The following is a 14,636-nucleotide window of genomic DNA, read 5'->3' on the forward strand; positions in this document are numbered from 1 at the left end:
GGTCTCTTTTGACCTCTGTGTGTGAACTGAGTTGGTTCCTTCCAATGACAATTTTTTATCAAACAATTAATGGAAATAGTGTGGCTTATTCTTCCCATTTTATATTCACCAAGTTTTAAAGTGAAGCTGAAATATCAAGACAAAGAACACTACTGAAAAACAAGAGAAGTAAACAGGAGTTTCCATGTTTGTCTTTTTAAAAAAACCCCAACTTATATCTTTTATAGTGTAGGTCATAAGCTCTGCCTGAGAATTTCACAACAGTTCAATCCTATATTTGTAAACAAACCATAATGTTTATTATTGTGACCCATTTTACTGAGAGTACAAAATCTGCTGTCAACTAAATTTAAAGGAATGACATGGATATAGCACTGTCTCTACAGATTCCCTTTAAACCACTTTGTTTAGTAGTTTGTGCCATCAGAAGGGTAATTTATGGACTGTACAGCTGTTATATATATAATAATGTCAAAACTGTGTGGCTGTAAATGATCTTTTGATAGGGTCAAACTCTGAAGTGTTGTAATAGTTTAAGGTCTGACACCTACATCACATCTGTGTGTGCTAGGTAATATTTAAATCAGAGATACTGTGTTTATGTTGCATGGTCACAAACGGAGACGATCACCCCATACCTCAGGTGGAAGACTTGGGTTCTCCTGGCGTATGCAGAAGTCTGGAAGCCGAAAGGTGTTCCTAGCCATCTAGATTAAGCCAAACTAATGTCTGTGGTTTTTCTTCCTCATTTACGTGCTGTACCAAGATGTGTGGTTACGTCTGAGCTATCCTCTGGGATGCATTTCCCATCCCTATCTGCTCCCACAGAGTATCTTTCTGCGCACAGCAAGGATTGCGTTGTCCCAGTGCACTGCTGAGCTGGTCACCCGCTGTGCGAGCCCTCGCTGCGTCCACAAGTCTCGTGCTGGACATCCTCAGTAAGAATTAGTTGTGTGTGAAGGATTGCCCTTTTTGTTGGTGGTGTTTTTGTGAAGGCTTTTCTACTTCCTCAGCATCTCAAAGTGGATAGTAAGTGAGAAACTCTCTGTCATAAATAGTGGATTCTTTCTCAAATTCTGTTGGGTTTTTTTACACTTAGTTTATTCATTACTACCTTTAAAAGTAGTAAAAATAGTCAACACTGCAGCAATATGTTAGTGGAAACAGCCAATATTTGGAGATGTTTTAATATGCAAGAATGACATTTAATCTTTTTTTGAAAGAATATGCAACTCTTAAGCAGTAATATTTCTAGAAGTAGATACTTTTTGAAAGTGCTTTGTTAGAAAACACTCTTGCAGTTGGTCTCTCCCCCTCTGTTTCCCCACTTTTGCGTGGCAAAAGCAACATTTTTTCTTCTGTTGGCATGAGCTAAACAGTTAGACAGCAGTCACTTAACTATAGCTAGTCCATAACCGTAGCTTTGATATGACTAAGACCACCAGTTAGTCATCTTTATTAAGAATCAAATTTCTGCTGATTGCTTTCAGAAAATGGAAATGCTTCATGTTTAACAACCTTATATGATTTGCCTGTAGCTTTAAAAATTTCACTTAGGCAGAACTTGTGTGTTTGAAGCTGCGTAGGTTCTTGACCAGAGATTAAACTGTGATTATCTCCACAAAAATACAGACTGCACCTAACAGGGATGCTGCTGTTCAGACTCTTCCTTTTCTCGGGGGCAGGGTTGCACGTTTTAATGGGCCCCCACGTAGGATATGTGGTCTGAAACATATGCCCAAATAAAATTCGCAGGAGAAACTTTTCATGGCCATGTTTTGGATTTAATACATTTTCGTCTTGTTTGCTGGCTGTTTCCGTATTGTATTTGATGGGTAGGCAGGTAAGCAGCTGCAAGCAGTCTGCTGTGCAAGTGCTCCATGCAGGCAGCGGAAGGCACGCCGCAGCTGTGGTTCGATATTATGCTCAGTGAAAAACCAGCCTGAAACATTGCCACCCTTCCTACTCTTCACATCGGCCTGCTGCCACCTCGGTCGCATTGGTGCAGCTGCCTCTGCAGGTCTGTGACGAACTAGAGTAAGCAGCTGATGCCGCAGAAAAAACACCTGACAAAAATAGAAATTCAGGTGGTTATTCTTAAAATAGGCATGTGCATTTGGAGGGCTGTTTATTGTTTGGGGTTTCTTCTTTTTTCTTTTTTTTTTTTTTTTTTTTTTTCAAGTTAGGTAATGTGGTTTTGGGAGAAAAAAATATTTCCCCTATTCAGATCCCTTTCCCGGGATGGTTGACCATGTGGACATGAGTATGGCTTAGTTCTGGAGGACAGCCTCAGGACAGCTTTTAAGACGTGATGTACACCTATTGTTTCTTATTTTTTCTGCACGCTGGCTCTGTTTGAGAAAAACACCGGTAGGACGATGGAGCTCAGTTTAGAGTCTGGAGGGGTGACAAGTGCCACTGTGTGTTCTCTGCACATCCTGCCCTGGCACTGCTCGCTCGGGGACTTCACTCTCTTCTCTATCAGTTCTTGTTTCACTCAGTTTTCTGGCAATGAAAGGTGATTTACAAGTGTAGCTGTTTCACAGTCACCTTAAGTCATCCATGGGCAGAGCTGCTGTTGATGGGCAGGGTTCCTGCCACTCTTTCCAGATGCTGCCACCTCCCTGCTGCTGCAGCATGGTTCACTGTGTTGTCTGCCACACAACTGGCCCGGTGAGTTTTCCTGTTTTGGTGTTAATGGGTTAGTTTTCATGCTGTTGAGTCTCCCGGTGTGCTTCTCTGTGCAGCCCCACGAGCGGTTGTGCCAGTGGCAGGAGCAGGATGAGGATGGGATGCTTATTTTAGCAGTAGTGCTGCCGTATGCCAACTCTAAGTGACCTTAATCATAGCTAAAGGTCCTGCCTTCCATCACTCTTGGTATTAATGCTTCAGAGAATGGGACTTTAATAGGTTTTATTACAGTGCCAGCACCTGGAGTGAAAAGGAGGAGCGAGCAGAGGCTGCTGCATCCCGCAGGCGTTAATGAGAGCACTCAATCCTGCCAGGTTGTCCTTGTCCTTCATAGCTTACTAACCTCGGTACACCTCGCAAGTCCTGCTGGAAACAGGCCTGATGCAATGAGCGTCCTTAACTGAAGTGTGTATTTTAAAACTGTGCTTAATTATTTTTGTCTCATCTGATGAGATGGCTTTGATCTGGTGTGCTTGTTAGGCGATTGCAGGTAAAAGATGCTTTTAAAAACAGTCTGTTGATTTCAGAAAGGATTCCCCCCCCCCCAAGGAAAAAGGAATAAAAGGCTTCAAGTCTTTAGGAATTGGCTAGTTATTAAAGAAATCATTGTTGTACTCTCTTTTCCATGGGGTAAAGGTAATACTGGAACAGAGATGCATGCAGCTGCTGAAAGGTAATACTGTTTGGCTATGAGGTTGATTGCCAACTGAAACGTTGCTGCAGTTCCTTTTCAGAAAAAAGAAAGCAAAATAATTGAAAGATTGTTTGCCAGTGGAAACATGATTAGTTGTATACATATGAACAAACAAAATTAACTAGTGCTGCCCTCTTGCAGTTCCACAGCAAGACAGTCGTTAAACTAGTCTCAGTACTGTTATCACTTTGTATTGTCTATGTACAGTTATAGCTCCAGGTTTTCTGAAGGAAAGGTAGGTAGGAAGAGCTTCCAGTAATCTTTTGGAGAGAAGATAGCAATGCGATTGCCTCATGCAGCAGCTCTTGGATCTGTAATCTAAATTTGAAGGAGATGAAGAGACCCTTGTCCTGTGAAAACCAATTTCAAAATTTCATGTAACTGCAGGTATTTTCTTAGTAGCAGGATCACTTGCCAAGGAAACTCAATAAATAATCTTCCTGTTTGGTTTTTATTTGCTGAAAGTGTCCTGGGGACACGGTGTCCGTTCTGCAGTCTGCAGCTGGAGGTGCGGTGGCTTTGGCGGGCGCACCCCCAGTTTCCTTAGTGGGCTCTGGGTCACCGGACGGCAATGGTTGGGGTGTGGGGCAGGGGACCCGCTGCTTCCTCCTCTTCATGTGGAAGTGACTACTCCAAAGAGTTCATGCCTTCCTATGGCTCTCTTCAAAAGCTGGAGGAGCCGTTTGCTCCCCCCTCTGAAGGTGGGTTGGAATGTTTTTTGATGCATGAAAATCTGATACGTGTCTAAAATGGTTCCTTTTGTAGGTTCATAATCTGCTGTGGTCTTTGAGACATCCGCTTTTCTTACCAGATGTGTAACGTTCCTAAATATCTGTGTGTTGGGGACAAAAACAACAAATGAATCTGTGCTTGTGCAATGTGCGGAGGTCTGTTCTTGATCTTTAACTGTAGTTATTATGTTAGAATGGAGAGGTTTTTTTTTTCATGGTGTAACATTGTAATCTGCACCACTAATATACTGAGAGGTTTTTTTTCCTAGGCAAAGGTTCCTTGCCTATGTCATATATGTTTTATTTTGGTCTGTGCCGTATTTTAAGTACTTGTTTTATCATTTGTGCCTGCCTAAAATACTTAAGAACTTGAGTACCTCCTCATCCCCCTCATTCATGTTAAATAACAGCAGGGAAGAGCAGCCTGAGATGGTTTTTAAGCCTGAAAAGGTTAGAGGTAGACAGCTGTTGAAGATAGTGAGATTGCTTAGAAGGCCAGGTATGGGCCAGAGCTAGAAGAGTGGAAAAATCCTTATGAGGAGTTAAGGCTTTCATGAGAGACTCAAAGGCAAATCAATTTTAGGCAAAAGAATTTTGATCTAAGTCCTCAGACCAGCAGGGAACAGGCGATGGGTGGATTGAGACTGCTGCTGCCATTTTCAGGGTGGGCTGTGCACAGTGGGCCATCTGAAATCTTACTTCAAACGTTAGCATTCAGAGGGTCTAACATTTGCTTTGTTCCTTCTGCCTCAACCTGTATGCTCTTGATTCAGCAGGCATCTATTTAAAATAACTGCCTTAATGCAACTTTTTTTTTTCCCCTACACTGAGGAGATCCATTCTTTTTAGAGCTAAAAATTAGGGTCATAGATATGGAAATATCAGTATTTCAATATGCTTTTAGTACAGTAGGAGATCCTAACTTTTTTATATAAAGTGTTTTTCTTACTCTCAAAATGAAACACTCCAAAAAATTTTATTAGTTTGAACTACATTGGATGCTTCTTGCCAGCTGTATGTAATCTGCCATCATTTGGAGCACTAATGGCCACTTTAAAATTGCAAATCAAGCTCTTTCTGCTCTCTGTGCCTGTCATTACCAGCACATACAGTGTCTGTTTGGCCTCATGGAGGATTTTTGCCCACAATTTCTTTCAAGGCTTCATAGTTGTATTAGGAAAGAAGTTGAGTTTGAAGGGATACCAAAATGTATGTTTGTGCATGTTAAATAATTCTGTGTGTCCAACCCACCCCAGATAAGGCTCGGTGTTTCATCTTGCAATGAAGACTGTTTCATCTAATGACGTGATGCAACATAGTGGTTGGGACAAGTTGGAAGCATGGGTCAATCCCAGTGCCACGGCTGCATGTTGAGGCCCATGGCTTCAGTAGGGCCCTTTCCTTAATTGTGTGCCCTTGCCTTTTACCCTTTAGCGTCGTCCACCATTCAGTCTTTTAGTCCCTTCCTTTTATTAATCGTGGTAGTTTCCTGGCTGGCTTCATACTGCAGACCTGTGTTCAGCTGACTGCCTTTCTCTTTTTTTTTTTTTTTTTTTTTTTTTTTTAAATCACTGCAGAGGTCAATTCCTCCAATGTGTCAGGAGCTGCTGGAAAAGGAAGATACTGCTGAAATTATGTAGATTGATAATTCTATGGAAAACACACAAAACCCATTGTGTGCTGTCTTAACTATATGTGTTGTTACAAACCTTCTTATCAACCGTTTGTGACGGTGGAGAAGAGCGCTGCGCCTTGTTTTTTGAATGGGAGACATGGACTTCCCTCGTGTATTTTTTTTTTTTTTTTTTACTATCCCACTGTTGTCTGGAAGTCAAAACTTTAATCCATAGAGTTATTTATCATGCTTGCAAAGCTTGAAAATCATAAACTATTTGAAGTATGATAGAGAGACTAGGCAAAATATATGCAGTACATACTCACAAATAGTTTTGTTTTGACATTTATCTTGCTGTAGTCATTCTGCCAACTGGCCTCAGGCACGGCTACCAAAAGAATGAACACATGTTGCATTCATTAGTTCTCATCTGGCTGTGCTTCATCTTGCAAGACAGACGAAATCATGATCACGCTAAATAGATTGTAATGCGTTTGTAATACAAGTTCCCTTCTGCTGAATAGAACGATAGCTTTGCAAAGCTGCTGCGTTTAAGCCACAGTATTTTGCTTTGTTTTAATATAATGGATACGACTCTGTTTCCGGTGATGTCATTGCTCTTTCGTCTCGAAAGATGTCATATGAGAAATATTCAAATATAATACTAAACAACCAACCACCCCCTTCCTACCCCCCCCCCCCGTGTGAACTTTTCATGTCAGGTTGTGCTTTGACTGAGAGCAGGTCTGTGCCGTTTCTGACACAGAAACGCGCTTTGGAACGGTAATGGTTCATCTGAACTGACGGGGTATAGAAATCCTTTTCGTTAGTCCTCTGCGGTGGCTCTTCGCGCTCAGACCGAGGGCAAATCGATGGCCGTTGGCTTTTGGCAGCGAGCGCCGCGGTTCTGAAACCGGCGGCGAGTACCCTGCGGTGCAGTGGGCTGGCTGCCTGTGCGACCGCCCCGCTGCTGTGGTTTCACGCGGGGAGGGTGCGAGACCCTGTCGGTCGGTGAGTGAGGGGACAGCTGCCGGATTCCTGCGTGGAAGCAGGCCGGCGAGCTGCGCGTCCCTGACGAGAAGGCACCCGAGCCGTCGCGGCGCGGTGCCGGAGGCTCGGAGCGGAGCGGAGCGGAGCCTTCCTGCGCTGCCCGCGCCCGGGAGCGCCGGGGCCAGCGGCGGGCTGACGTCGGAGCGTTAGCCCCTCCCTGCGGCCGCCGCCGAGTTCTGTCCCCATCCCGCCCCCTCGAGCCTCTCGCTCTCGCCGGGGCTGCGGGGAGAGGCGGCGGGGACCGGCGGCCGCCACAGCGGGGCTTTGCGGCCCGGGGCGCCTCCGCGGAGCCCGCGGCATGCCGGCTGGGCCGGGGCGCGGGGGCCCGCTCTGAGCCGCGGCGGGGGCCGCCAGGGGGGCCGGCTCGGCGGCGTCGGCGAGAGGAATGGAGGACGGCTTGCCCTGCCTGGCCGCAGCCTGCGACCCCTCGGCGCTCGTCGGCTTCTGCGCGGGTAAAGTACCACCGCCTGCCCCGCACGGGGAGGGCCCGCCGGGCGCCGCCGCGCTCCGCGGCCGCCCGCGCAGCGCGCCCGGGAGGGAGGGAGGGAGGGCGGCAGGGCTCCCCCGGAGAGACCTCCCGCGCCCTTCGCTCGGCGCTTCCCTTCCCCGGAGGGGGAGAAGGGAAAGCTGCGGAGTGAGCGCCGGGCTCAGTACTCACCTGCGCGGCTCAGTGAACTCTGCGCGCTCCTTAGCAGCCAGCAAGGTGCGCTGACTCGGAGGCTGAGTGGCTCGCTGCCGTGCAGCATCCTAACCTTCAGAAAAGTAAAAAAAAAAATTAAGTAGAGTTTTGACGTGTGCGGGTAGCAGAGAAAATGACAGGAGGATCGCGGCGAAGTTAGCGCTTGCTGGAGAGAAGGCTCCCGGCGTGGCCGCCCCTGCAGCCTGCCTGCGGGCTGCTCCCGCCGCCGCCGCCGCCGCCGCCGCCGCCGCCGCCGCCGCCGCGGCAGCGCGGGTCCCGCCGGGCGGCCCGGCCCGGCCCGGCCCGGCCTCTGAAGTGGGAGCGGGAGGTGGCGGTGTGTGCAGGGGCCCGCTGCAGCCCTCGGGGGAGAGCTGCCTCTGGGCGTCCAGCCTTTCATTTCCACCTCTCGGTTCTACGCGTTGCAAAGGGCAAGTAAGCCCAAGCCCGCTCCGGGAAGCCTGGGCAGCGTGCGGGCCTCTCGGGCAGGAGGAGGCAGTAAAGGCTCGTTCAGAGCGGGGAGTTCTTCCCTGCATCGGCTGCGGCTCCCAGCGCGTGCATTGCTCTACTTTCTGTGCGCCCGTAAAACACGGATTTGCCCTTCAGAACCAAGTTTTTCCCCCCCGCTTTATTTTTCACTAGTGTCGCAGTAAAAATTAAATATTTCGACACCTCTTTCCTCTCTTTAAACAGCTGCTATCAAACCGGCCTCTCTTGAGTGTAAGTTGGGTGATTACTTGCAGCGTTCTAGCTGCATCAGCCAAAAGCATATGAGTTAAGGCTTAAAAAGACCAACCAAACAAATAACCCCCCTCGACAAATCGGATCGGAGGAAAAATGTATTGCTCCTGTATACGGTGAAGTATTTTACTGCAAATGAAACAAACGTCACTGAGCTGTTCTTCTTTGTCTGCTGATTCATGCCGCGCGGTTTTGATATGAATATGGTATCTTGCACAGAAAAAAGTACACTTCTGCCCTAAATATGATGGTCAACAGTTTGTTTAAAAAAAAATAAGAAAAGGAAATAAGGGCAGGTATTTAATGCATAGATTTCTGTGTGTATTTAGTGGGAGAAAGGAACGACTTTGCTTACTCTTAAAGTGAGCAATGCACTGTAGTTTCATCGGCTTCAGAATTCAGAGCGTTTGTTTTAGAATTCAAGATGTTGCAACCCTGAGGAAAGAGGGAGGGTGAATTGGAAATTTTAAAATTACAAGTGCTTCGTACAATCTTTTGCAGGCTTGCAAGGATTTTTATGGTAGAAAGGAAAGGCTAATGTTTAGCTCTTTTATCTTCAGAATAAAATTCCAAAGAACAGTAATTTTTGTGGCTATAACTTGCAACTTTGTTACTGATTAGTAGAGGTTTATGTTGACATTTCTATTGACTCTAATGGCTTTTAGCAAGAGTTTCTGTGGTTATCTGTAAAAAATATAGCAGTGTCTCAGACTTGAGCTTGAGGCATATCTTGAAATTCAGAAGTGAGTGTGGCATGGTGGACTTACCTTTGAGATTTGTCTAGAAGTGCAGCAGAATAAGGTGCAAGAAATACATTCTTTTCTCAATGCGTATGTTCTACTCCAGGTTTTTTTCTGCATCTTAAAAAAATAATTTTGGCTATAATCTTGATACAAGACTGAGGATTTTGCTGGATAAGGGTTAAAGACGGCATTTGTAATTAAAAGAAAATGTGGCTTTGGATACTCTTAGCACTGTAATGTATTCTGCTGATTTAAAACTTGATTCCTACTTAAATCATTAAACCTAATGTACATTTATATAAAGTTTTCTGAGGAATGTGTGTTGGCTGGCAAGTGAACTTACAGTGATAAGAAACTGCTATGTTGGAGAATTAACAAGTGCTTTGTTCATACGAAATTTCTAACTTCATCCTCGAGAGCTCCTTGCCTCGAGGGCTTTTAGCAACTTTGCAGTGGTAACAAGTAGGAAAAGCCTGAGATTAAGCTGTAGAAAGAATTTTTTTTTTTTTTTGGCCATACATGCTCATTCTTGCTTTATTTGAAGGAGATGAAGGCTTTGTACTAACAGTAGGGTATTTCAGGTGAGGTTTGGGGGATAACTTAATTTTTTTTTAGTAAGTATCCTATAGTGATATGCTTTTCGATAGGAACTTCTTTACCTTACCTTTAATTGTGATTTGTTTTCTGCACAGGTATGACTGTACCTATGTCCAGTAGCTCATTTCTTGCCAAAGCTAAAAATAAATTCCTAATTCAGCAGTGAAGAATTAGCACTTCCTTTTACCATATGGGATATCAGTGCCGATGGGCAGCTGAATCAGATTTTTAAAAAACACTTGTTTGATGTCAGTAGGGATGACTTCTTTTTTCTACTTACATTTAATAAGCTTTTTATAACTGAAGCTAAGGCAAGGGCTTCTGTCATAACATGTCCCTTGGGAAAGATCTTAGCTATCAAATTAGGTCTGGGCTAGAATTTGGCTTAGGTGATACAGATCAGGATAGAAATTTTTAGTTTGACCAATGAAAATATTTACCTGCAAACAAAACTGTTAGTTTTGCATGCTTCTTGATTAAATATCTGCCTCCAATGACACTTGGCATTGTAAACAGTATTTATAAACAGAAGAAAACCCCACAAATGTCCCCAAATTTGTAAGCTTTTTTCCAGACTCTTGAATTGATTTGGATACATTTATCTTTAATGTTAAGACTAGTAGAGAGTTTGCTTAGGCGTTGTTTCACAGTGGGGATTTGCCAGTTGCTGGAGGCGTTGGTGGTAAAGGTGGTGGTGTTGTGGTGGCTCTGCAGGGTTTCTGCAAGGGTGAGACTGCGTCCTCCCTGGGTGTCACCGTGCCATGGAGGGCACCTTGGCTGGCAGAGACTTTGCCCTGTGCCTCGCTGGCAGGGATGACGGTGGCCAGTGCACATTGCTGCTCTTGCTGCATTGCTTCCCTAACCAGGCGCTCGCAGAGGAGTACTTACTTTGGATTGGTATCTGACATAAGGAATGTATTGTCCACAGTCTTGGGCTAGAGATGTGTTAATAGTTTTTCTGAACTGGCTTTCCTGTTTTCCAGAAAAAAACCCTATTTGATAGTAGCACGCTTAAAGGGCCGCAGTGAGTTTCCTCAGTGAAGGAGGCAGAGCATTTTATTTTCTAGAAATAGTGAAATGCAACCCAGCTATTCCACAGGAGCTGGGGCTCCCTTTCCCCAAGGTTACGGTAGTCCAAATGCTTTAGGCTGTATTTTGGGAAAATTCTCTGCTTCCTATTGATCACCTGACAGAAGGGCAAACTGGTCCCTACCAGGAGGAACAACAGTCACCAAGAAATGAATGCAAAAGGTTGCATTTTTGTGGACGTGGCCATTCATGCTTGTGATTGAAGGGCTTAAATGCCTGGAATTGGGGATTTCTGAATGTAGGGACGGATGGGATGTTGCTCTCCTTTTGTATGCTTCTTTGCTTATTATATCATACTTTATAGAAGGAAATTTTGAGAGCTACCACTCTTTACTGGCATCATTTTCCACATCAGTTGGACATCTTCAGCTAGGATACTTGTCTTATGTCTAGAGGTGAAATCCCATCTCATTATAGTTTGTGAAAATACCATTGCTGCCTCTTGCACAGCCATAAGTCTACTAGAATTTGCAGGATAATGTATACTTGCTTTTAAGTTCTACTTCCTTATCAGGTTAGTATAGTTTTAGTTACCACCTTCTACTAGTTTGGCAGAGTTAAATGAAGCTTTTATTGAGTGGTTATATTAGAGTAATTATAAGCACAGTTGGACAAAGCAGTATTTACTTTGTTCATGTGTTAGCTGAGCCTATGCTTAATGAAGGGAGCTCTAAGCTAGGTGGGCTAGCTGTTTCCAGGCTTTATTACATTAAATTTATTGTCAAGGTGCTACTTCCTCTTCGGATACTACTGCCTTTCCAGGTAACTGGGAGAAGGGACATGCCTGGTCTGACCCAACCATGCACAGTACAGGCTGGTGTGGTGGCATCGCGCAGAGCCACGTGGATCCCTCTGTCAGGTCAAACACAGTGTTTGATTGTCACTGACTGTGGATGGCCTGTAAATGTTTGCGCCTACACAGCTCATTAAAAATCTTTCAATGTATGTCTCGGCTGAGAAACAGAAAAAAGTATATCTGGTATATACTTTGGTAAATAACTGTTTTATTAATCTATAGCATATGACTAAATATCTGCAGTTTTGCACTGTAACAGCAGTGCCATGTAGATACAGCATAAAATTACAAATATCGCAAAGGTCCATAGGGGTTTTCAACTCACACTGTTTAGAAGGTTAATACTTACCTAGACTCAGTGGACAAGTCTAGTTTCTTTAACTTGATAGTTACCTTTTAAAAACGTGGTTACATTTTTTGGTAATGTTTCTTCTGCTTTGCCTGTCTGGGTCTCTATCTCACTTCTAACAGTTCTAGGAATATGTATTAGTCATCAAAAGAGAGTTGAGAAGATAATGATGACTTGTGCAGGGTAACGGTTAGCATTTCCTTAGCAGTCGCAGAAAGTAGTTGCAAGGTGAAGTAATTGCAAGCCACACTTGAAGTTGCTGAAGTATCAAAACTGGTGAAATATCAAAGGTGCAGTTGACACAGCAAACTTGTCATTAGAGGTCAGATAAAAACGTTCAGCGTGCACACGCTTTCTGAGCACTAAGTCAATGGTCTCAAATTTTGAGTAATGCCCAGATTAAGAAACCCAAGAAAGTATCTTTATGAACGCTACATCACACCCCTGCTTCACGTGGATAAATAAATTAATCAGGAAAGCAGCAGCATTGGAAACCTCCCTTTTGCAGCATGCAAAACTAAAGTGGTTCTTCAACCTGCTCATTCTGCAGTGAGACAGAGTGGCTCTGAGAGCATAACTTGCAAAGAAACACAGAAAAACTGCTGGACTTGTAGAACCTGCCCTGTGAGTGGGGAAGGAGAAAGAATGACCAGATGTGGCAGTCATTGGTCACAGTTGTTTATCGTGTGATGAGAAGATGCTGTGACGTATCGCAAAACCAGATAGAATTTAGATGCCACATTTTCTGGCTTTACCCTTCTCTCGCAGCATCTTTTTTGTTCTTCATATGCTCTAAGAATGCATGAATTTGTTGGGGTTTGCCCTTGTTTGCTTGTGATGCTCTTCAGAAGCATTTAAAACCATGAGAATACCCACGGTGAGATTTCTGATACCTATGAGACGCATCGAACAGAGCGTTCCCTTCCATGAGAAGCTGATTTGAGTTGGTCCTTCAGGTTTTTGCATGCTGTTGCCACCGTTACTTTTACCCATTTGCTCAATGGCTTGCTTAAGTGGCACGGTGTCTTGAGTGGTAAGGGTTTTTGGGGGGTTGTTTCTTTTTAGATGCTAAAGGGGCAAAAATTGGAGGTGGAAGTGGCTTTTGATTCCTGAGTGGTTTGCACTGATCACGTGCAGTTTCTATATTGGGGTTAGATTACGCGACTGGTGGAAGAATGGCCCCGGGGGCTGTTGGGCAGGGGTTTGGCAGGAGCTGGCAGGGGCAAAGCCGTGCTCCTGGCATGGCTCCCTCTGCACCAGAGCAGTGACGTTGCTGGGGCAGGGTCGTTTGTCCTCTCCGCCTGTGGGTTAATGCCAGGAGGTCTTCCCCAGCTCTGAGGTGTACAAGCTGCGTTTCGTGTAGTGCTCCCGTACGAGGACTTTTTGCTGTTGCAGGTCAGAAAAGATGGTCACACCTAGTTAGAGTGTGGGCTTGCACATGAGTTGCAGAGAGCTAAGTGAAGGCGGAAAACTTAGAGCATGTTGACACAGTAGGTTTGTAAATGTGGATTAGTAGGTTAAACAACCTGGCATTTAGTCTTGAGTAAGAGAGTGCACTTGAGTAGTTACTACAGGGAAGCTGTGATGCTGTTAACTCCCTCTTGGGCTCACTCCCTCGTAGTTTATGTGGCCATACCCCAGGTCATAGCCCAAAGAACTTGCTCATACTATCTCAGTTTTTATTCTTTCCTGCTAATGCTAAAAATAAAATAAAATTTGTAAAATAAGATTATCAGAAAGGTTAGAAGATGCTGAAAATGTATAAACCAATTTTGTTCTTATTGATCTATTCTGTTGGGGGGGGGGGGTCCTTTTCATGCATGAACGATCTGTTATTTTGTCTGGCATTATTATGCAGAAATTGCATGCTCCTGGATGGTTCTTTTTTATGTATAAATAGCTGAATTAGTATAGCGAATGCTTAATAAGTGTATGTGGAATTAATCAATCTTAAAACATAAGCGTTAAAGGAATAAACTAGATAAGCTGTGGTTTAAGATGATAGCTACTTTCAGAATAATTATTATTTTTTTGGTTTTAGATTGTTCCCTCCCAGATATCAAACAAAGTTATAGAAATCTCCAGGATTTTAAAAAGGGAAGAGAACTGAATTGCAAACACTGGAGATCTACAACATACAGCTTTTTCCAGTGTGCTTTTCACTTCATTAGTTTGAAGTCTATTAGTATGAAACTATAAATTTTCTTTCCATGGGTTGCAGGCAGGCTTTACCTAGCATTGCTGTTCCTCATCTGTTATAAAAAGCTGGAAGCGATACCCAGTGTACTGAAGAGAAAAGCTCTGTGGTAGGTGTGCGAAGGAGCAGTGGCCGATGTGGCAGTGGCAGATTTAGTGGCAATGTAGAGGCTGTGTGGTTGCATCAGTGGTGGTGTACATTTGCAGCAAAATGTTGCTGCTTTTTTTGAACTTGTGTACTTTAGCACATAAAGATTGCTCTTTCTGAGGCGGCTTTGATTTATGTCAGTTCTTGATTAGTTAATGCCTTGATTTTGGGGAATAAGGAAGAAAATGGGAAAAAATGAAGCTTATTCCTGGTTTGTGACACTGCTGTTACTTAGTCCCAGCCAGATTTAATTCTTGTTTTCCTGTCAAGCATTTGTAGTACTTGATCATTTCTAATACCAGACACATCCATGATCAGTCCCGTCTCCCTTGCTAATTTGTAGGGATATTTCTTTGCCTAAAAAAACTGTTGCTTTGTACCAAATAGTGGGAAAAGAAACCTGAAGATTTTTTCCACTTCAGAGGCCCCATCTGTTCAAAGAACAGGTAGTAATCTGTTTATGATACAAAACATGATGTATTTAAGCAGCTTCGATAGAAATGTGGTCCCTTTTGAGTTT

The 14,636-nt window shown here is 44.1% G+C and overlaps 1 protein-coding gene across 2 annotated transcripts in view; it reads left to right on the top strand.

Annotated features, from left to right (window-relative positions):
- EML4 (EMAP like 4) overlaps positions 1 to 14,636 on the top strand; it is a 169,384-nt gene that overhangs the window by 63,117 nt on the left and 91,631 nt on the right. Inside the window, exon 1 of one of the 2 annotated variants that reach the window (XM_069800242.1) lies at positions 7,014 to 7,233. The exons of the other annotated variant lie outside the window; for it this stretch is intronic. Within the exon in view, the coding sequence (XP_069656343.1) occupies positions 7,167 to 7,233 (67 nt within the window). The 5' untranslated portion in view covers positions 7,014 to 7,166. Of the gene's footprint in view, positions 1 to 7,013; positions 7,234 to 14,636 lie in introns of those variants that run through there. 2 annotated transcript variants of the gene reach the window in all.

The sequence above is a fragment of the Haliaeetus albicilla genome, chromosome 13 (assembly GCF_947461875.1).
Source record: "Haliaeetus albicilla chromosome 13, bHalAlb1.1, whole genome shotgun sequence".
Lineage (NCBI taxonomy): Eukaryota > Metazoa > Chordata > Aves > Accipitriformes > Accipitridae > Haliaeetus > Haliaeetus albicilla.